The following is a 23098-nucleotide window of genomic DNA, read 5'->3' on the forward strand; positions in this document are numbered from 1 at the left end:
GGTACATGAATTCTGGGTATAGTACATACCGGAGGGCTTTGCCATAAAGTCAAAACCTTTACCGCTAGAGAAAAAAAACAATGTTCTGTTGTACTAAAAAAATATCAGTACTGCAAAATGCTAATTTGTTTTAAAAAAGGCAATATTTTATTTACTATTGTACCAAAAAATATAACCCCCCACTTGGACCATGAAGTCATTTTAATATAGATTGGCATCACACACATGGTCTCATTGTGAATCTACTGTCTGGACTCCTACAGAAGTAATTTAGTCTTCTTATAGGGAGGTCACAGGTCAGTGCAAAATGTACTTGATGACACACAGTCTCCCCAGAACTGAACCCTTTTATTAAACAAAGGGTGGTGGCCGTGGCATGGGGGGTGAGTGTTAATGGTCCTGTTGGTACACCACTCCCACCTGCCGACGAGCCTCATCTTCCAGCTCAGCCAGTAGGAGAGAATCTGCGTGCGACATGCCTGGACTCTCCTTCATCCCTACAGGAAAGAGAAATGGGACACTCCAAATGTAATTTAGCCATTGTAGTACCTTTACTGGAAAGGAACAATCATCTACATCGGGGGTCTTCAAAGTTTTTCAGTCCAAATATATATAAAATTGTGTTATATAGAACACTTTCAGAGATTTCATAGATGGCTTCATAGACTAGTTTGACAGCACTATCATCGGTGTTGTGTAAATTAGTGTTTCTTGTTCATACATATCTTCAGACATTCCTTTTAACCACCAGAATAGGGATGCTAAGGTTCAAGTGGTTAATGTAAAAAAATATCACACAAACATTTGGTGGCCCCCTGTTGAAGACTCCTGATCTACATCAATGGTGTTGCAGTGGAGAGGACCAGTGAGTCAGCCATGGCTAAGCAGATCTTCAAAGACACTTACTGCCCCAGAAACGAGCTGTATCACACCGCTACCAACAGGCAGGCGATACTGCAGTATCAAATGTCCAATGAACAGACTAAGCCTTGGGGACAGTTTCCATAGCCAGGCCATCAGGCTGTTGAACAGGCACTGTGCCCTGTCCGCCATGTCAGTCTTACATGCTCCATTACACTGGCACTATCACTTTTATGATTATCTATGTATATACGTAACTGTCATACGTGGCAGGTGGCCATAGCTGAGTGGTTAGTGAGCCCGCCTAGGGAGCCAGAGGCCCTGGTTGGCCCAAGTTCGATTCCAGGCCAGGCAAGCATATGTGTCGATGAAATGATATTTGTCCCTGAGCAAGACTCTTAACCCCTAATTGCTCACAGGTTCTCATTGGAAACAAGACCGCAAGGACTTTCATGAACAACCTGTTAAAAGGAATTATCCTTATCCTTTATCCTTACGTATACGACATTTCATATGTAACACATTTCATACATATTTGATATCTGCTGCTACGTCTTATTTGCACATGAGTATGTATATGTATACTAATATGTATACTATGTATATTTTACATTGTTTTGTTCTATTCTTATTTAAATGCAAACTGCAATTCATGGGTAGCTTGTACAGAAAATGCTCTCTCTTACACCTCTGTAAACTTGTGATGTGACAAATTAAGTGAAGTTGAAGTGTCCTGATGCCACCTTGTGGTGACTAAACCACATTACAGGTTGTGCTCACAACAGCTTATAATATTCATCTACGCAGCAGACCAAGCTAATTAATTAAATGACTATTAACCCTCCGGGTATTCATAATGGGATTAAATGCATGTATTTATTCAACTATCTCATTACTGTATTAAATATGTGGTCTATATTAATGGGACGATTTTTGCACAATCTTTGATTTCCATTACTACATACTACTACAATACTACTACTATACTGCAAAATGTATATTTGCTGACTGATACTGAGATGAAACCTAAAGTGCTTCTGAGTTGGTATGTACAGCCAGGGTCTAGGCCAAAGCAATTCAGTAGAACAAACTCTTTAAAGATTACACAGTACCTTTGAGCAGACACTGCCGAACCTCCTCAGCCTCGTAGCGCATCCCAGTGCTGTTGGTGAAGTTGAGCGGCAGATAGGGCTCTGGTACTGGGTACTCCGTCTCCTTCCCATTCACTACTAGTGAAGTAGGGCACCACATGTGGGCAGGGATCTGCACAAAGTAAATGCAATTTGTTTTATTGTGTGTATTCTACATTGCACATAGCTTGCCCGCATCTTTCATAATCGTACACATATCTCTTATCTTTGTTCTGGTACATTCACTTTACATAATGATTCTAAAGTGCTGTTCACACCAAGCAATATACAGTAACTATGAAGAGGATATTGTTTTAAAATATGTTCTAACAGTGGATGTCAGTGTCCACTCCTCAACTATGAAAAAGACAAGGATGAACAATATAGTTATAGTTATACAGTAGTTATCGTTATATAGTGAACGGCCCGTAAGACAGACGTAGTTGTCAGTATCGGCAGAGAGCAAGGGTGTCTATCCCCTTTTCAATGCGCTAGACCCCTGGGAGATGGATTGCTGAGGTGGACCACAACACCTGCAATCAGCTCCCAGTACTTACCACAAGTTACCCACCCCGTGCTACTCATACTGAGTTGGCAGTGCCCGGGATTGAACCCATAACCTTGTGGTCCAAAGGCGAGTGCTCTACCGATACTACCCAGACACATATGCAATATCACACATAATATAACTCCACTTACTCCTTCAATTACTGTAACTTAATTAGCCTGGCATGGCCAGACTAGGGCAATATGTTTTAGTTGTGGCAAATTTGTCTGGTTTCCAGGCTATAACTTAATAGTTGCAGTAATTTCATTAATATAATTTAGTTTAATTTACTTCACTACTTAATAATAATCTGGCTCCTAAGTGAGCTAAATCAAACAAAACTAAAAAGTATAGAAAGTAACTAGAAAGTAAACTGCAAAGTATATGACCCAGGTCTGTTATTAATATAACTTCCTATGGTATATAATAATGTACCGGTATGGTAATCCAGATTCAAGTAAAGATAGTTTTGATTGACTAGAAATCCCAAGAGTTTTGTTGCGGTGGGCTGAACCTGGCCTCCTGCTGTGACCTACCCTGATAGTGCCCTTTGTGCCGACGATGATGGCATCATTGGGCATCTCCACGGCAACAGAGCAGGTAAACACTGCCATCCTGTTGCCGGAAAACTTCAGAGTGACAACCATGCCCTCGTCCACTCCTAAAGTAACACACACACACATACAGTAAGACCCATGGTTAATACAGAGAGTTCCACAGCTGGGCCTATACAATACCAAAACATACAACGCTCAGTGACGATTATGACAGTTTAGAGTCATATTGTCTCACTACACAACATGGATTGAGAACATCAACCCAACATTACTGTAACGCACTTAACTGTGTAAACAAGAGCTTAAACCTGTGTTTATGCAACCTTGTCACATAACAGAAATTTCACTCTAGCAATAATATGACCTCTTCTGCCTGGAATATTACAAAAAAAGGTTCCGTTTTAAAATGTCTCACACTTCTGGCAAATCCATTGCAAAATATTTCTTACAGTTGTAAATTCCAAGTTCTTGAGCAACAGGAATAGTTGGAAATGAAACTACTACTACTGGCAAATCTATTGCAAAATATTTCTTACAGTTGTAAATTCCAAGTTGTTGTGCAACAGGAACAGTTGTAGTAAGCTAAAATGACCCCAAAGAGGTCACCAGTTTACTGGTTAAAAATTCAGTAGTGACTGAGTATGGACATTGATATGTTGTTGATACAAAAGTAGAAGCCTATATGAGAATAAGATGCATCCATCTGGGCAGAAGTAGTTGGTTTGGGTCAGCTAGTTCAGTGGTTCAAGGTTCAATGGGTTTATTGTTATATAATCACACAATACAGCTTTTAGCAGTATCATAGGCACGGAAATTATTTTATTTCAAGCTTCCTCCACAGTGTGGATAACACAGTAAAAAACAAAATAGCCAAATATCAGCAATTCTGTGTGCGTGCGTGCGTGCGTGCGTGCGTGCGTGCACACACACACACACACACACACACACACACACACACACACAATGTATATTGTACAACTAACATGCCCCTCACCAAGGACACCCAACCCCAACAGTATATGTACCTGTCAAGATGCTCCCGGTTCAGGTGTAGAGAACTCAGTTACAGTACAGTACAGTACAGTACAGTACAGTACAACTTGTGCGTGATGCACCATATTTGGTGCATTAAAACAATACTGACTGTTAGTTTCCCCAGTTAACCCCAGGGGCCCTGTAAGAGCCATATTTGGATTTCTGGGATTCAATTAGATCACTAGAGGGTTACGGTCAAGTCCCAGGCTGGCCAGGTACTTAAACGAGGTGTCAATCTAGCGCAGGTGTTGCTGATTGGCGGGAGAAGCAAACAGTTTCTGACTCAGTGCTCTGTGACCAAGATTACATTTGTGGACTACCGTATTTTGCTTAATTATTTTGTGTCCTGAGAGTGACGGACATGAACAGAAAATAAACACTTTAGTTATGAACTGCACGGACATCGGTTTGTCGAGCACACGTCTAAAACAATCATTCCCGCCAGCAACCAGTAGTGTTAAGGTAAAGGACTTTGTCACTTACAGGCCCCTCTATTTATATTTACCTGTGTCCAAGCAACCTCCAGTGGCTTGGATGCACTCTGGCTTCTCGCCATTGAAAACCATACATATGAACTGCAGGCAATAGACGCCGATGTCCAGCAGAGCCCCGCCACCCAGTTCCTTCTCCACGGCTCTGGGCACGTGCATGAGGGGAACCGCAAATTCTGCCCTCACCATCTTCACCTCGCCCATCTCCCCCTGGGCCAACAGCCGCTTGATCTCCAGAGAGGCTGGGAAGAACCGGGTCCACACCGCCTGGGACAGGAGGAGAGAGGGACAAAATAAGAGACAGAGGTACATCCTGAAGGGGACAGAAAACCACTTTACTGGAGTCCCCCAGGATTCTATATTAGTACTCCTTTTTGCCTTCTGAACTAAATATTTTCCGCGGAAAAAAACATGTGTGTTGTGATGCATTGCGATCTTGTAGATCTGCTATTTTCCCCAGAATGTTCAGCCCAGCATAGGGACACTTGGGTTCATGGGGTTAAGTGTAATTTATACTCCATCATACAACAGTGTCTCGCTTTGCCGTCAAGAGCTGATCTTCATGTGATGTGTTGGTGACACCGCCGTACTACAGATAATAAATTAGACTTGACATGGCCAGGGCTAGCTGGTTCTTTATCACACCACCGATGTTAATATATTAATATGTTAATATAAAAACAGCTGGAAGCTTCAAATCAATAACTAAAACCTAACCCAACTGAAACCAACAACCAAACTTAAAAGAACAACACTGTGTGTGTAAAATGCTAATTTAATCTGATATAATGATTACCACAATTATACTACAGCATGTATGTTGTTGCATTTAAGTTATGTTCATTTAGCATTAACAGTGACAACATATTTTACTATTGTACTATACCAAAATTTGCAATTTTTCTGCAAACAGGACTTTAGCTGGCGCTCCACGTACCTCCATCAGAAAGACATTGTTCATCTTGGCGCAGGCCACCATCTCCTGTACCTGTCTGGAGTTCATGGCCAGGGGTTTCTCACACAGTACGTTCTTCTTGGCGTTCATAAAGAGCAGGCTCACGCTCAGGTGGTACGGGTGGATGACTCCCACATACACCACATCTACACACACAAACCTAAATGGTAATGCTACAGTAAAATGACTCAGATATGATTATATCGCTAAAAAGAAAAGCACGATCCAGGCACCTAGGCTCTAAAGTAGCCTGACAGCACGTTGCGAGTTCAAGTCCCAATCCCGACGGCCTTTCCTGCGTGTCACCCCCCCATCTCTCTCCCCATTTCCTGTCAGCCTACTATCCTATCCTATCAATAAAGGCATAAAAGCCACAAAAAAAATCTTTAAAAAGAAAAGCAATTTAGCAATATGGGAACCCATTCTGGCTTGAGAGATTTATCCCATTAAAACCGGGAAACCGGCATCTGTGTCATTTTAGATTTTAGCTATATGTATAGCAACATACGTTTTTCAGAAAACTCTTGGGATTTAGAACATTGGTTTGGAACAGTGGTTCTTTAAAAAAAACATTTTTTTACACAATTCTTCTCTTCTGGCGGTCCCTGGCGCAAATTTCAGATGGGGTCCGCGGACAAATACATATAATGTTGGGTGTCCTTCACATAAAAATGTTAAAGAACTACTGATTTAGGAGGCATTTGTAGCATCGGTCTCAGGTCTTAATGGTTAATGGACAGGATACTTCTTCTCAACTTTTGAGTAAAAGTATCTTATTTGAGAGACAATTAAGAATATTTACTAATGCAGTATAATATGAAACCATGTGAATTGTGTGGATAACTGGATATCATCACCCATTTGGCACCACCAAGCTTTTTCAAAGCAAATGTTTGACACTGTCATTTGACCTAGATGTAGGTTTGCAGTAGCCATTATCAGCCTGGGCGGGGTCTATGGTTTGGAACCAGGCTAGGTTTGCAGAGCACTAAAAAAGCCATGGGTTTCCGAGGCTAGCAGAGCACTGACCTATGTCTGGATCTCTGCTCATCTCTTCATAGCTGCCATAGGCTCGTGGGATGCTGTGCTTCTTTGCAAAGTCCTGAGCATCCTGCAGCTTGCGAGCTGACACAGCCACAATCTGTAGTAAAATGCAATTACACTTGTCATTCATTGATTCATTGAAGTCATTTCATTTAAGCGACTTTGGGTACTAGAAAAGCGCTATATAAGTCTGATGTATTATTATTATTATTATTATTATTATTAAGTCTAGCAAAGTTAATTATCCTCCCGAGTAAACCAGGCCATCAAATCCAGATTGTAATCTAAGTGAATCCCAAACGTTTTAGCTCGAGAACCAAAAGGGAAATGTTATGTCTCCCCAATGTGACCCAATTATTTTTGTATTTGTTATTTTCAATTCATGGAATCTATTTGAATAGTTTTTTTGTTTTATTTTATTTTATTTGTTTTTAATTCATGGAATGTCTTTGAATATTTTTGTTTTATTCATGGAATTTTAACAAAATTTTACAAAATTGTAGTAAATGAAAACAAACTGATATTTACTGGTGACCCATAAAAACCGGTCGGCGACCCATGGGCCCCGAGTCCCGAGAATGATAGGTCCCGACCCACTGTTTGGGAAACAAACAGTGATCTATGCAGTCCATAAACAGTAAATCTGCGTCTCCTACTGACACACAAATGAACGTATTTTTGTACAAATAAAAGTACTTAAACCATAGAAGTAAAAATAAGTCAGTTCTGTGGCTAGCAGTAATAACACCAGTTGCTTCTGTCTGTGGCTGTGGGGGTTTCATCTAGATCAATACGAAGTAAAAGAACAATCTTGCATTTGTTATTGTATGAACTACATTCCACCAGCGGATGACGGAAGCGTTTTAGTTGCTGACACAGGTCTGTGGCTGTGCTAGGCTAGCCATGGATCACATGACGTCTGTCACGACCGTCATGGATGAACTTCAACCTAATTTAGCTTGTTGTCCATTTACGGCTCGTACATCTACATACACGTTCAGATTCCAAATATAAAGTGCTTACCCAATGGCCACGGATGTTACAATTATGTACGGGCTCTTAGAAGTACCCGTATCTTCCGTATTATTCACTGGAAAATATTTTAATCCGATCAGTGGCCATTTTCTTACAGAGCTTAAATGTATCAGAGTGCAGTATACCTTCCAACCGATAGGGGCGCGTAGTTGAAAGCGTATGGAGGAAATACGGAGAACATGGCCACCGATCGCATTCAAATGCTTTTTATTGAACAATACGGAAGATACGGGTACTTCTGCGGGCCCGTACATAATTGTAACATCCATGGTCATGGGGTAAGCACTTAATATTTGAAATATGAATGTTTATGTAGATGTACGTATCAAAAAGGGAGAAGGTGCAAACACTATGTTAAAGTTCATCCATGACTGTCATGTTTCAGGGCTAGAATGGCGGAAGCGTTAACAGGTCTGTGCTACAAAATGAAGAATTAATGCAAAATATGACACAATGCTCATAAGTGACATACTGTACCTGATGGTCCCCTGGAGGCAGTGTTTTCAAGGCCACTGTAAAATCATGACTGATTTTCCCGGCACTACAGATTCCCCACCGGGTAGTTGCTGCCATGTTGGACTGACTGTTACTGTAGTGTTTACTGTCCGGACCAGACCACATGGGCTGTTGTTGCTGTTTCCTACCACAAGGTGGAGACGTACTGTAGTGTTTACCAGTGGTGGAAAAAGAACTCAAAATGTTTTACCTAAGTAAAAGTATCAATACTGCAACGTAGGGAGTACTCTGTTACAAGTAAAAGTCTGTAATTAAAAATTGAGTAAAAGTACAAAAGTATTGATATAAAAATGTACTTAAAGTAAACAAGTAAAAGTACTAAAATGTTTGAAAATAGCAGATCTACAAGCTCACTGTTGCGATGCGAGGCATTGTGAGCTTGTAGATCGGATATTTACAAAATAGGACTGAAGTGGTATACCTGCAAAGTAACTAATTGTAGTTGAGTAAAATAACAATATTTGCCTCTGAAATGTAGTGGAGTAGAAGTAAAAGTGTAGAAAATTGGAACTACTCCAGTAAAGTAAAAATACCTCAAAATTGGACTTAAGTACAGTACTTGAGTAAATGTACTTAGGGAACGAAAACTACTAATCACCAGAAGTCTTGGGCGCGCTCTCACCAAAAGTTGGCTGGCCGCTGTTAAACGCAGGTTGTGCGCGGCCACAGTTTTTTGCAGCCAGCGGATTCTAAAATAACGCTGTGACGCACCTGTCACTCATTCAAGACCGTCCCCGTAGCCCGCACCGCCACTAGACACTAGACACTAGACAAAAAATGTCTTTGCACTTTCACACTTGGGGTTCGTACATCTACATACACATTCAAATGTAAAATATAAAGTACTTACCCCATGGCCACGGATGTTACAATCATGTACGGGCCCTCATAAGTATCCGTATCTTCCGTATTGTTCAATAAAAAGCATTTTAATCCAATCAGTGGTAATTTTCTCCGTATGCTTTCAACTGCGCGATCCTAGCGGTTGAGAGGTGTATTGCACTGTTGGTACATCATAACTCTATGGGAAAATGGCCACCAATCGGATTAAAATGCTTTTTATTGAACATTACGGAAGATACGGGTACTTCTGAGGGCCCGTACATGATTGTAAAATCCGTGGCCATGGGGTAAGCACTTTATATTTTAAATCTGAATTTGTATATAGATGTACGAACCCAAGTGCAAAAGTGAAGACTATTTTTAACTGACAAGGCTATTAAATATATAGTTAGAGTAATATAATTACACTAAATATATTATTACATTAACCTGAAGCCTTTGCGACCGCACTGACTTGTAACCAGGCCAGTTCTTTAATGTCAGTCATATGGAACTCTTTCATGGTCAAATCATAAAGTACTGGGTGAGAAGCAACAGCTACAACCAGTTGGTCCACTGAGAGCACCATGTTGCTTCCTGAGTCTTGGGACGGTCCGCCTTCGACTCACCCGATTGGACAGAGGGGGAAAATCAGCTCCTGCCTCCAGCAGTTTTCTGCTTCTTCGTGTAGAGTGGATAAACGCAAGGTCTGCGCGACAAGCGGAAAAATCTGCTCTTGCGTGAATCCACGCATTTGCATTGACAAAGCATTGGCAGATTCTGCCCCAGAGGGAAAATAAAAGTGCGGTGGGAGCGCGCCCTTAAGTGCATTTTCTGCAAAAACAAGCAACCAAGAGTATACCTAGCACTAAGGTAAAAGTGCAATATATCAGCTACCTACTTTCTTAAACAGATGAGACAAAATAGCTAAATCAATTGAGCAGGAGCTAAAACAAATAAGTGTATCGACTAAACAAGATCCAATAAAACAATACAACAATAAAACAAGCGTATATTTCTACTTTACACCACTGGTGTTTACTGCCTGGCAGAGACCACATGGGCTGTTGTTGACCTTTCCTACCACAAGGTGGAAACAAACCATGCGTTTTGATTGCGTGACGTCGCAAAGGCAACCTTGAATAACACCTATTGATAACACCATATTTATTTTAATTTTCTTTTTGTATTTATTTTATTTTCCCAGTATTGTAACTGCAGTTTGTCCTGTTAATTTGTAATAGTAATGTTGATATTTTGTCAAAGAAATAATTAAAAGATGATGACCTGCAGTGGACCTAGTAATAACTAACTTTATTATAGTACATATTATATGTACATTCCTGGTTGTTGAACAATCAATCATAACTGCAGAAAGACCAAACATAAATAAGTAATGGCTCAGTTCCAAACGACTAAGTGGCTTTTGTATCAAATAATTGGCAGATTGGAGTATAAGTAATTTTCATGAAAATAAGGTGTAATTCAGACGGGGTAATCTACTTAACATTGTACCATTTTGGAACATAAAAAAACAAATTATGGGGATTTATGGGGTCCTGTCTGTCTATGTGGAGTAGACTCACCTTGAAAAGCAGCAACCTATTTTTGTACACTGGAACCAACAGCATATTTGTAGACCTCTGAAGACATGATGAAAACATGTCATTTTGTGCTACACCAATATCATAAAAGAATGCTTAAAAACAGTAAACTATCTCAGAAATTGAAGCATTTAAAAAAAGATGTATTTCTGATGTTTAACAAAACCGGGAAAGCATCTGTGTCATTTTAGATTTTAGCGTTGGATATTCAAAAATAGCAGATCTACAAGCTACAAGCTTGTACATCTGCTGTTTTTGAACAGATCTTGAAAGTGTTTTTTTTTAAACACACATCTTCTCTTCTGGGGTCCCTGGCACAAAACCTTTTCAGATGGGGGGTCCGTGGCCAAATAAAATACATATGAATTTGGGGATCCTTGGCACGAAATAGTTTTGAGAACTATTCATTTAGAAGGCATTTGTAGATTCGGCCTCAGGTCTTAATGGGTTAATCTCTCTATCGCTGCTTGTCCTCAGACGAGCCCTCCAGCAGCATCTCTAGTCATATCGATCATCCCTGCATCTTTCATATACGTCCACTCGACACCCTCATGATTGATGCCTGTGTGTTGGTTCCCACAGCAAAAGTTTGCTAGCTGAGAGTTCCTTGCGGTGTCCAGCCAGCTTCAACTTCCATGGCTGCTATCTTCTCGCACCCCCCTAACAGATGCTTGCTGTGTGTTGGTAACGTGCTCCTTGTTCTGGTTGATGCTTAGTAGTGCTGCTCGTAGCATTCCGGTGTAGCACCCATCCACAGACTACCTTTAGGACAGGCTTCTGTGTCCAGCATTCACAGTCAAATAGGAGAACATAAACTCTACCATCACACAGAAGCTGATGAATGATATGTCGGGGGGAGGTTGGACGTCCAAACACTGGCCATGCCATTCAGACGAGCCCTCCATGCAAGCGCTTTAACTTAAGTATAACATTTGAGTTATTTTTCCACTGTTTCTCTGTCTAATTGACACATGAGCCCAGCAGGTATTTGAAGTCACTGACTTCTTACAGCACAGTGCCTCCTGTTGCTGTTAGAGGTGCGTGGTCCAGAATTATGTTACATAGGTGATGATCACCTCAGCGTTCCTGGCGTTTAGCCCAAGACCAACCTCTAGCTGTCTCCTCCACTCTGGCCAGTTGAATGCACTTTGCAAATCAATGACACATGTCAGACTGATGCCTCTGTAGTTGTCTAGCTTTGAGAGATCTCCGGATTTTGGCACTGGAATGATGTTAGAGAGAGAGCATGTATCCGGTGGCTTGATGTTTTCCATGAGAGCCTGGTGATTGAAAGGAAGTGTGTGTGGGGCGTCTCGTGTTGCACTGACAGCCCTGGTCTCCTACTCAGTCAGCATCAGACACTTAATTCCGGTGCACAACAAGCTGAATGCTGGCCCAGCCATACTTTAGCCTGACTATAGCTCATCTGATTTGTGGCCTGCTCTTTTCTCTTCTGTGCTGTATGAAGTACTTTTTTAATTTACATCGTTTAGAAGTGTGTGTGTGTGTGTGTGTGTGTGTGTGTGTGTGTGTGTGTGTGTGTGCGTGTGCGCGTGTGTGCGTGCGTCTTTTGGTAGTGGGAAGAAGAGGTTTAAGCCCAGGGGCCATTGGAGTTATGGTACATCTGTGTGAATGACTCATGAACTATTACACTGGATAACACACACATGCACTGCAACAAGGTTAGAAAATCCTGATGGCCTGTCACTTGGCAGGTGATTGCTAGGCAGAGAGTGAAAGGGTAAAGAGTTTACATCGGTACTGAGACCAGAGTCTACATCATTATACCTGCCAGGGAGGTGATCCTGGATTTAGTCCTAATTATGTAGTGCTTGCCTTGGACATACTGTAGGGTTCTGTGGTGTTTGACTGGAAAGCACCAGAACCCCCTTTAAACCAGTTGGACTATGTAGATTGTTTCAGGTGACAGTAAAACAGACTAAGACTAATTTGGAAACTTCACAGACTAAGGTAGCCTAAAGTACAGTTGTTCCATTGTAGGACCGATAATTGTGTTTATAGAAATACTACATTGTCTTTCCACATCAACCTGTTATAGCCTAATTTTGCCCATCCTCCTGGTTTACCATCAGAGTGTGGTTTAAGGCCGGGGGGGTCTGGCTATTAACACTGAGCTAAGATATGCTGACTCATCCTGGGTGGAAGCAGGGCTCAGGACAGTTGAAAGTACGATGAGTGCATAGAATGAGCAGGGTGAGTGGCCTTGGCAAGTGGCAACATCGATATTGAAATGTAATCAGGCAAGCTTTTTTTGATTAATTAATTACTAAAACATAATATTATTACTAATATATGACTTTCATGTCATTCCATGTAATAATACTCATGTTACATGAGTGTTATGTTATTAAGACAGGTTAACCTTGAATGTGTGACCACTGACCACCCCATGACATATTACACAATTATAGATTGCATGCAGGTTGAACAAAAACAAAAAAGAAGACTTTTTTATATCCCTTTTAATTTTATTTAAAGGGATATTTGTCTTTAAAACATATTTGGGGTGATTTTAATGTCTACTCAGGCTTTTGTGAGCACCCTGGACAGTTTCTAAGTTGCTTGTTTCAGTATTTAGATATTTGATATTCATTTTATCAGACACGGCCACTTCCTATACAAACCCATTGCAACTTTAAAATCCATTGATAGATTAATCGAAAACACCCGTCTTGGTTTTGGTTACTGATATTGTCCTTCTAATGCCTGAGGGGGCGTGTTTTTTCAATTCCCTTTTTCATTTTTTTCTATATTGTTTCTATTACTATAAGTAATAAAAAAAACATGACCCCCCCTCACATATTTGGAGGGCAGTATGAGTCACCAGAACCAAGGACGGGTGTTTTCTAAAAGGAATATCAAATATCTAAATACTGAATCGAGCAACTTAAAAAATGTCCGGGGTGCTCACAAAAGCCTAATTAGATGTTATAATGACCCCAAACATGAAATATCCCTTTAAACCATTATTTACTTGTAGGTAGAGTATGTTGAGCACAAGTGCTCAGCATACAACACCCTGCTTCACATTCACACAGACACACACACCTTTGAACTTTGAACTTCACTAGGAAAGATAACGGAGCAACTCAATATCACAGCGCGTTCAGTCAACACATTTGTTTTTGGTTTAATTGGTGGACTTTCAATATCTGTAAGTAAACGTGATTATGGAATTGTTACCTTTTTGCCAAGGTTTGAGCACAAAGGTTTTGAGTAGAACTTGTTTAGTTTAGTTTATTTGATCTCTTCCATGTCAGACTGTTGCCTTCTCCTTTGCTAGTACATATACCCCGAAGAAGACCTATTATTGTGTTGAAACGTTGGTAAAACAAATTTTAAAAAGTTATTGCATCGTGGCTACGAGCTGTGCGACCTCTTTTCTTGGAAACAGTTTTATCTCCTGTGGTCATCACCTCCTCACTACTGGTGTGCGCTCCTGTTCCATTGTTCTCCTTTGCTAGTACCATGCAGAACTGTGCTAAATTACTGAAGAGATATCTACAGTAAGAATTGAATGTTGCAGATAGGCATAGGAAAATAGGCATTGTCAGTAAGAATTACTTAATTCCATTAGAAGCATATGAATCAGAACAGAACAGGATTTTAATCATTGTAAGCCAAAGAATATTTCAGTGCTCTAGTCTACTTAAAGTACCCAAGTCGTTGATATTGAATGAAAAATGTAATCTTATAGTGTCTCTGACTGGCTATATTTGATATCACACTGCATCATTATATATTAAATGTCAAAGTCATCGCACATATTATGTCTTTGCTTGTAACTATAGGTAAGCGATGGCATGGCAGCTATGGAGGACAGTTTGCCTGCTTGTGACATGTTTAATGGTTCTCTGGCCATTCTGCCAAGGAGGTAATATTCTGGTTGTTCCGTTAGAAGGAAGTCACTGGGTGAACATGGATATCCTGATCAAAGCTCTACACTCTAAGGGACACTCCATTACAGTGGTGAGGACAACTCAAAGCTGGTACATCAAAGAGGAATCCACCCATTATGACTCAATCACTGTGCCTGTGTCTGAAGGGGTTAATGAGGACTTTTTAAACTCAATTATTGACAAACTACTGGATATAGAAAGAGGCAAAAGTTCTGCATTGAATTTTTTTCATTTGGAAATGATGGCACTCGATTTACTCACAAGTGTTCCCAGGATGGTTTGTGAAATGACTAGAAACATGTTCGAAAACACAGATTTGATGAATGACATCAAGGAGAGACACTATGATTTAGTCCTTACTGACCCGGCATGGGGGGGTGGTATTTTGTTGGCTCATTATCTAAAGCTTCCTCTAGTCTACAATGTGCGGTGGGTAACCAATGGGGAGGGACATCACAGCATTGCACCCACTCCTTTGTCTTATATCCCAATGACTATGTCGGGATTATCAGACAAAATGAATTTTGCACAAAGAGTTAAAAACATGCTTTTCTATTTGCTAAATCAAGCTGAAAATATATTTTTAGTCACTCCTGTATATCAGGCTTTTTGTGACGAGTTCTTTGGACCAGAGGTCAAATTCACTGAGTTATTGCAGGGGGCAGACCTGTGGCTGATGAGGGTTGACTTTGTGTTCGAGTTCCCTCGCCCCACCATGCCTAATGTTATCTATATGGGAGGATTCCAGTGCAAACCCGCTAAACCTCTTCCTCCAGAGCTGGAGGACTTTGTCCAGAGCTCTGGGGAACATGGAGTCATCGTCATGTCTCTGGGGACCTTTATCAGCGGACTGCCTACTGACATAACAGATGAGATAGCTGCCACATTTGCCAAACTACCACAGAAAGTAATTTGGAGGCATAAAGGGGACAGGCCTGCTACTCTGGGGAACAACACATTACTGCTTGACTGGATGCCACAAAACGATCTTCTGGGACACCCAAAGATAAAGCTATTTGTGGCCCATGGAGGTACGAATGGAGTTCAAGAGGCCATCTATCACGGAGTGCCTGTTGTGGGTCTACCTTTGTTTTTTGACCAATACGACAACCTGCTGCGTCTCAAAGAGAGAGGAGGCGCGGTTCTTCTCTCGATGGCCACAGTGGACAAAGATAACAACTTCCTGGAGGCATTACAGGAGGTCCTTCATGAGCCCTCCTACAGGATGAACATGCAGAGGCTCTCCAGGCTACACAGAGACAAGCCAATGAAACCACTGGACAGCGCCCTCTTCTGGATAGAGTTTGTTATGAAACACAAAGGTGCTGCTCACCTCCGCACAGAGTCCTACAAAATGCCCTGGTACTCGTACCACTCTGTAGATGTCATGTTGTTTTTAGTAACAGTGGCGCTGTTTGTTGTGGTTCTATTTGCTGCTCTGATCAAGTGTGTATGTGTCAGGGTGTGTTTCAGAAGAAAGATTAAATCTGACTAATTGAGTAGGAGTTGTTGGTAGCTCTTTGAACTCCTTGACGATTGATTGATTAATTGAATACTTTATTAGACAGAAATGCAAACAGCACGAGGTACAGTCACACATTTGGGCTAAAAGGATAACACAAAAAAGTCCTGGGGACTTGTTTCCATTGTGGCCCTAAATCACTGTTAGCGAATCATTATAGAGAAATAGCAATGTTATAAATGCTATTTGGTCATTAGCAAATAACTTTAGCTATCAGTTACATTTACATACAACACATGTAATCAACAACCTATAACTTGTTTTTATTTTTATTTTTATTCTGTAAAAACATTCTGGAATAATGTATACACTATCCTTCCTCCTCGCCTTGCCTACTTGTTGTTAACTAGTTGTACAAACTCTTGTTTTATTGTTTTATTGGATCTTGTTTATTCGATACACTTATTTGTTTTAGCTCGTGCTCATTTGATTTTCCTATTTTGTCTCATCTGTTTATGAAAGTTGATATATTGCACTTTTACTTTAGCGCTAGGTATAGTCTTAGTTGCTTGTTATAGAAGAGAATGCACTTAATACTTCTGGTGATTAGTAGTTTTGTTCCCTATGTTGAATGCACTCATTTTAAGTCGCTTTGGATAAAAGCGTCTGCTAAATGACCGTAATGTAATGTATATTATTATGTTTGATAGGACATTGTATGAAAACCCTGGGCATTTGACTTTACTAAGTAATTTGTTTATTACTAAAACTGTAATAATTACAGACAGACAGTTAATACTGTAACTGAAAATGTATTTTTGGCTGCATACAGCCTTGATATGAATGGCAAATACTGTAGTGTAAATTACTATGAGCATTGTCTCACTGATCTGGTTGTCATCTCAACCACATGCATCCTAGCGTTCCTATTCTGATCATACTGCAAAGATAGCAGATCTACAAGCTCACAACGCGTTGCAACGCAAAGCATTGTGAGCTTGTAGATCGGCTATTTTCAAACTGTAGGTAAAAACAGTGTCCTGAAAAGAATATAGAATATTCATTTTTCAGCACGCACACATAGGCCTATGTTCAGGGGGTAATCAACCTCAGAAGTTATATGTACACCGCCTCAATAAAAATAAATGTATTGCTTGTAATGGTCTCGCATGTATTATTAATTAAAACGTAAATATATATTTGTTTCCAAATGTAATCTATGAAAGTCATGCTATCCAGGGGTCCCCCTGTGCAGGTGGTTGCTAGGCAGAGAGTCGAGATTTTAGACCAGGACTGAGACGAGAGTTCTACGTGATGCTAGCTGCCAGGAAGGTGACCCAACAGAGTACTGGTTTTATTACTAAGTAATTATTTAGTGATTGGACATACTGTAGGGTTCTGTGGTGCTTGACTGGAAAGCACCAGAACCCCCTAAAAACCTGTTGGACTATGTAAATTGTATCAGGTGACAGTTAAACAGGCCAAGACTAATTTGGAAACTTCACAGAGTGCGGTAAAATACAGTTGTTCAATAGGACCGAAAAAAATGTTTCTAGAAAGACTAGATTGTCTTTCTAAAAACAAAAGTTGAAGTCCTACGATTTTAACTAATTCAGGTTCAATTAGCTTATTCAGTTCTTTGTCAGGAGTCTGAACAAAAATGTGTGATTTCTACCCCAGATAGAAGGTCCACCCAACTTTGCCACATCAACCTGTTATAGCCTTATTTTGTCCATCCTCCTGGTTTACCGTCAGAGTGTGGTTTAAGGCCTGGGGCTCTGGCTTCTAAAGGTTAAAATACGTGTTAAATAGCTCTATATTCTGATAGTACTCATTGCTATAGAGTGTTTGTTCAGTAAAAGGAGTCTCCCATGTCTCTCCAGCTCTTTATTAAACAGAAAATGCATTTTCAGTGCTCTCTCCTGATTGGCTTAAATTGTGTCACCTACCTGAAAATGTACGTTATTCTGTTTACTAAAGAGCTGGAGAGACCCCTGTGACCGAACAAACGCTCTGTAGCAATGATAACAGAATATGGTACTTAAACCTTTTTTAACAAAAAAAACTAAATTACCAAAAAATATCACTCACCCAGGTCACCCTACCTTTAACTATGAGCTAAGATATTCTGGCTCATCCTTGGTGGCAGCAGGGCCCAGGACAGTTGAAAGTACCTGATGACTGCATGACATGAGCAGGGTTAGTGGCCTTGGCAAGTGGCAACATTGATAAAGACATTTAATTATAACAACTATCAGCCACAATTTAGAATGTGAGGTTAGTTAGTTAAAGTTTATTTCGGTCAATAAACCATACACACATAGGCATTTCATACAATAAAAGACAAAACAATTAAAAACAAAAACAAAGCAGAACAAAACTGCTTGACCGAAAAGGCGTAGGCTGAAGCTATTAGCTTATAGTGCCTACCCTCCTTGCATTGAATAATCTATTGAAAACAGAAAATCTATTGTATAATACTCAATCATTGAAAAAGAAAATATTCCTATGCTATATAAATCTAAATATATATAATATTTCTAAGCTATATAAAACAGAACATTAATTGCATAATCAATCATTGATAATATTTCTATACTTTAAATAATTGCTTAATCAACAATTCCACATCATTATATTTCCTATAGCAACGTATATAATTATCCTATCATATTATATTAATATATTTCATTACCATTTAAATGTTATACCTTATCTTAAATTTACCAATAGAACTACATATTTTTAAATCATTTTCACAGTTAATCCATATTTGTATTGCTTTTGCAGAAACACATTGGTTTTTTTTATATTTGTTCTGGCCTTAGTTACCTTAAGCATATTACTGTAGCTCCCCTCAACTAAGGTATTTTGATAGACAAGGGAAACACAACCGTATAGGTTCATTGGTTGAGGCCTTGATTCATAAAATTGAGCCTTAATTACTAAAACATAATGATATTACTAATACATTACTTTGAAATGCTGAAATGCTAGCTAGGACATGTTGTAACAAGTTATGGCAGTGTCATGATGTGTTCATTTGTTTAGGCTACTTATATGGCATTTCATGTCATTTTCATGTAACACGAAATTTAAGTATAAATCAGGCACAATTTAGAATGTGAGGTATTATTTTGATAGACAATTAAGGGAAACACAACTGTAGGTTTATTGGTATGGACCTTGAATCACACAATGGTTATTGGTTGGGGCCTTGATCATAATATTGAACTTTCATTACTAAAACATAATATTATAGCCAATATATTACTTTGAAATGCTGAAATGCTAAGACATGCTGTAACAAGTTATAACAGTGGCATGATGTGTTCATATGTTTAGGCTACTTGTATGGCATGTCATTTCATGCAACTCTCATGTGAGTGTTGTGTTAAGACAAGTTAACCTTGAATGTGGACTGTGACCACTGACCCCATGACATATTACACAACTATAGATTGCATGCAGGTTGAACTAAAAAAGAGAAAAAACTTTATTTAAACCTTTATTTACTCAGGGTAGGTATACAGCATGATGCTTTTTAAGCAACGCCCTGCTTCACATTCATTCACACAGACACACACAACTTTGAACTTCACTAGGAAAGATTACTAAACAACCCAATATCTATCACAGTGTTGAGTGACAACACAATTGTTTTAAATTCGTGGACTTTCAATATCGGTAAGTAAACTTGATCATGATTCATGGGATTGTTACCTTTAGTTTATTTGATATCTTCCATTGTCAGACGGTTCGAACTGGGCTCAATTGTTAAATGTACTGAATTAGCATACTAGTTATAAAGGTGCAAATCTCAGACAATTCTTATAACTACTCCAGGACAAAATTTGCTTAACTTGCATCTCCAAAAAGAGATATCTACAGTAACCATTGCATGTTGCTGATAGGCATAGTAGATAAATAGGCATTGTCAGTGAGAATTATTTGATTCCAATATGAATGAAGCATATCAAACAGAACAGGATTTTAATCATTGTAAGCCTAAGAAGTACTAATACCCCAAGTCATTAATATTGAATTATATATATTTTTTTATCTTATAGTGTCTCTGACAGGCTACTTTTGATATCACACTACAATTTCTTTGATACAGTAAACAATTATATATTGTGTAGATTTCAACATTTAAAAGATATTGAACATATATCTTTGCTTGTAACTATAGGTAAGCGATGGCATGGCAGCTATGGAGGACAGTTTGCCTCCTTGTGACATGTTTAATGGTTCTCTGGCCATTCTGCCAAGGAGGTAAGATTCTGGTTGTTCCGTTAGAAGGAAGTCACTGGGTGAACATGGATATCCTGGTCAAAGCTCTACACTCAAAGGGACACTCCATTACAGTGGTGAGGACAACTCAAAGCTGGTACATCAAAGAGGAATCCTCCTATTATGACTCAATCACTGTGCCTGTGACTGAAGGGTTCAATGAGGACTTTGTGAACTCAATTCTTGACAAACTACTGGATATAGAAAGAGGCAAAAGTTCTGCTTTGAATTTCTTTTATTTGGAATTGGAGGCACTCGATTTCCTCACAAGGGTTCCCAGGATGGTTTGTGAAATGACTAGAAACATGTTCGAAAACACAGATTTGATGAATGACATCAAGGAGAGAAACTATGATTTAGTCCTTACTGACCCGGCATGGGGGGGTGGTATTTTGTTGGCTCATTATCTAAAGCTTCCTCTAGTCTACAATGTGCGATGGGTAACCAGTGGGGAGGGACATAACAGCATTGCACCCACACCTTTATCTTATATCCCAATGACTATGTCGGGATTATCAGACAAAATGAATTTTGCACAAAGAGTTAAAAACATGCTTTTCTATTTGCTAAATCAAGCTGAAAATATACTTTTAGTCACTCCTGTATATCAGGCTTTTTGTGACGAGTTCTTTGGACCAGAGGTCAAATTCAATGAGTTATTGCAGGGGGCAGACCTGTGGCTGATGAGGGTTGACTTTGTGTTCGAGTTCCCTCGCCCCACCATGCCTAACGTTATCTATATGGGAGGATTCCAGTGCAAACCCGCTAAACCTCTTCCTCAAGACCTGGAGGACTTTGTCCAGAGCTCTGGGGAACATGGAGTCATCGTCATGTCTCTGGGGACCTTTGTCAGCGGACTGCCTACTGACATAACAGATGAGATAGCTGCCTCTTTTTCCAAACTACCTCAGAAAGTAATTTGGAGGCATAAAGGGGACAGGCCTGCTACTCTGGGGAACAACACATTACTGCTTGACTGGATGCCACAAAACGATCTTCTGGGACACCCAAAGATAAAGCTATTTGTGGCCCATGGAGGTACGAATGGAGTTCAAGAGGCCATCTATCACGGAGTGCCTGTTGTGGGTCTACCTTTGTTTTTTGACCAATACGACAACCTGCTGCGTCTCAAAGAGAGAGGAGGCGCGGTTCTTCTCTCGATGGCCACAGTGGACAAAGATAACAACTTCCTGGAGGCATTACAGGAGGTCCTTCATGAGCCCTCCTACAGGATGAACATGCAGAGGCTCTCCAGGCTACACAGAGACAAGCCAATGAAACCACTGGACAGCGCCCTCTTCTGGATAGAGTTCGTTATGAGACACAAAGGTGCCGCTCACCTCCGCACAGAGTCCTACAAAATGCCCTGGTACTCGTACCACTCTGTAGATGTCATGTTGTTTTTAGTAACAGTGGCGCTGCTTGTTGTGGTTCTATTTGCTGCTCTAATCAAGTGTGTATGTGTCAGGGTATGTTTCAGAAGAAAGATTAAATCTGACTAATTGAGCAGGAGTTGTTGGTAGCTATTTCAACTCCTTGACTATATCACTCCTAGCAAATAATTATAGTGAAATAGCAATATTATGGTATTTTTGTTATTTGGTTATTAGCAAATAACATTTTGCTATGAGTGAAATATACATACAAAATGTAATCAACAACCTATAACTTTTGTTTTTTTTTACAAATATGCAAACACCTCTTAACTTTATGAATTCTGTAATAATGTATAGCATTATGTTTGATAGGACATTGTATGAAAACCCTGGGCATTTAATTTAAATAAATAATGTGTTTATTACAAAAACTGTAATTACAAACAGACAGTTAATACAGTAATTGAAAATGTATTTTTGGCTGCATACAGCCTTGATATGAATGGCAAATACTATACATTACTATATGAGCATTGTCTCACTGATCTGGTCGTCATCTTAACCACATGCATCCTGGCGTTCCTATTCTGGGCATGTCACAATATGTGATCATTCAGCAAAAAAATAGCAGATCTTTAAGCTCACAGCGCGTTGCTTGCAACGCGAAACCATGTGAGATTGTAGATCTGCGATTTTCGGACGAAGAGATTTGGTTCAGAGGCGACAAGTATAGAACCCTGGGGTACCTGGTCAATGAAGTATATAAGGTTTACGTGGTTACGGTAATACTCTCTTACCAAATGGTAGTCATAATTCAAACTGTAGGTAAAAACAGTGTCCTGAAAGGAATAAATATAAATATATTCATTTTACTGCATGCAGCATTCACACATAAGTTCAGGGGTAATTAACATCCAGCATTGGCTGCGTTGGCCCTATAAGAAGTTATGTCTTCCACCTCTCAATGGAAATAAATGTGGTATTATTAATTGAATACCAGCACTCACGGAACAGTCCTTTTATTACAGTATTCACATATATTTAAGTAGGCATGGTATGCTGCAGAGCAGACAGGACGTACGTGTTTCAGCGGCAAGCCTTCATCGGCGTTGTGTGCTGCGGGCAACGGAAGTGTCCCATTTATTGTCCGTAGGTACGGCAACTTCCCCTGTCCATGTACAGATTAACAACTACCAACCAACTTGTACACAAAGCGTAGTCATAATATAAATTCATAAATTCACATTACATTATACACGTCAGAGTCCTTGAGTCTTTGAATACAATTGAGTAAAGCTAATCTGAGTCTAAAAAAGAAAACAACTTGCTTTGTTTTTTTTTATATATGAGTGGAAGTAATATGATTTTACTTTATATACCAGAAGAACTGGATAAGGGATAGACACATGCAGTAATACCATATTTACCTTAAGCACTGCTTGCTTTCTTT

At 39.7% G+C, this 23098-nt stretch overlaps 3 protein-coding genes across 3 annotated transcripts; 2 read left to right on the plus strand and 1 right to left on the minus strand.

The window, feature by feature from the left end:
• Positions 1-75: 75 nt before the first annotated feature.
• On the minus strand, positions 76-8251 carry dhdh.2 (dihydrodiol dehydrogenase, tandem duplicate 2). The gene is made up of 7 exons (XM_084075020.1): positions 8133-8251; positions 6606-6717; positions 5559-5722; positions 4636-4888; positions 3075-3199; positions 1974-2124; positions 76-497 (listed from the first exon to the last, which is right to left on the minus strand). The coding sequence occupies exons 1-7, from the start codon at positions 8226-8228 to the stop codon at positions 391-393; spliced, it is 1008 nt and encodes a 335-aa protein (XP_083931146.1). The 5' UTR covers positions 8229-8251; the 3' UTR covers positions 76-390.
• Positions 8252-13729: 5478 nt separating this feature from the next.
• LOC311043972 (UDP-glucuronosyltransferase 2C1-like) lies at positions 13730-16012 on the plus strand (the record flags this gene model as incomplete). The annotated part of the gene is made up of 2 exons (XM_084055395.1): positions 13730-13772; positions 14410-16012. The coding sequence occupies exon 2, from the start codon at positions 14417-14419 to the stop codon at positions 16010-16012; it is 1596 nt and encodes a 531-aa protein (XP_083911521.1). The 5' UTR covers positions 13730-13772; positions 14410-14416.
• A 3643-nt stretch (positions 16013-19655) lies between these two features.
• Positions 19656-21774, plus strand: LOC311043983 (UDP-glucuronosyltransferase 2C1-like; the record flags this gene model as incomplete). Its single annotated transcript, XM_084055406.1, has 2 exons — positions 19656-19666; positions 20172-21774. The coding sequence occupies exon 2, from the start codon at positions 20179-20181 to the stop codon at positions 21772-21774; it is 1596 nt and encodes a 531-aa protein (XP_083911532.1). The 5' UTR covers positions 19656-19666; positions 20172-20178.
• Positions 21775-23098: the final 1324 nt, after the last annotated feature.

Source organism: Gymnoscopelus microlampas, assembly GCF_963454915.1.
Source record: "Gymnoscopelus microlampas genome assembly, chromosome: 1".
Lineage (NCBI taxonomy): Eukaryota > Metazoa > Chordata > Actinopteri > Myctophiformes > Myctophidae > Gymnoscopelus > Gymnoscopelus microlampas.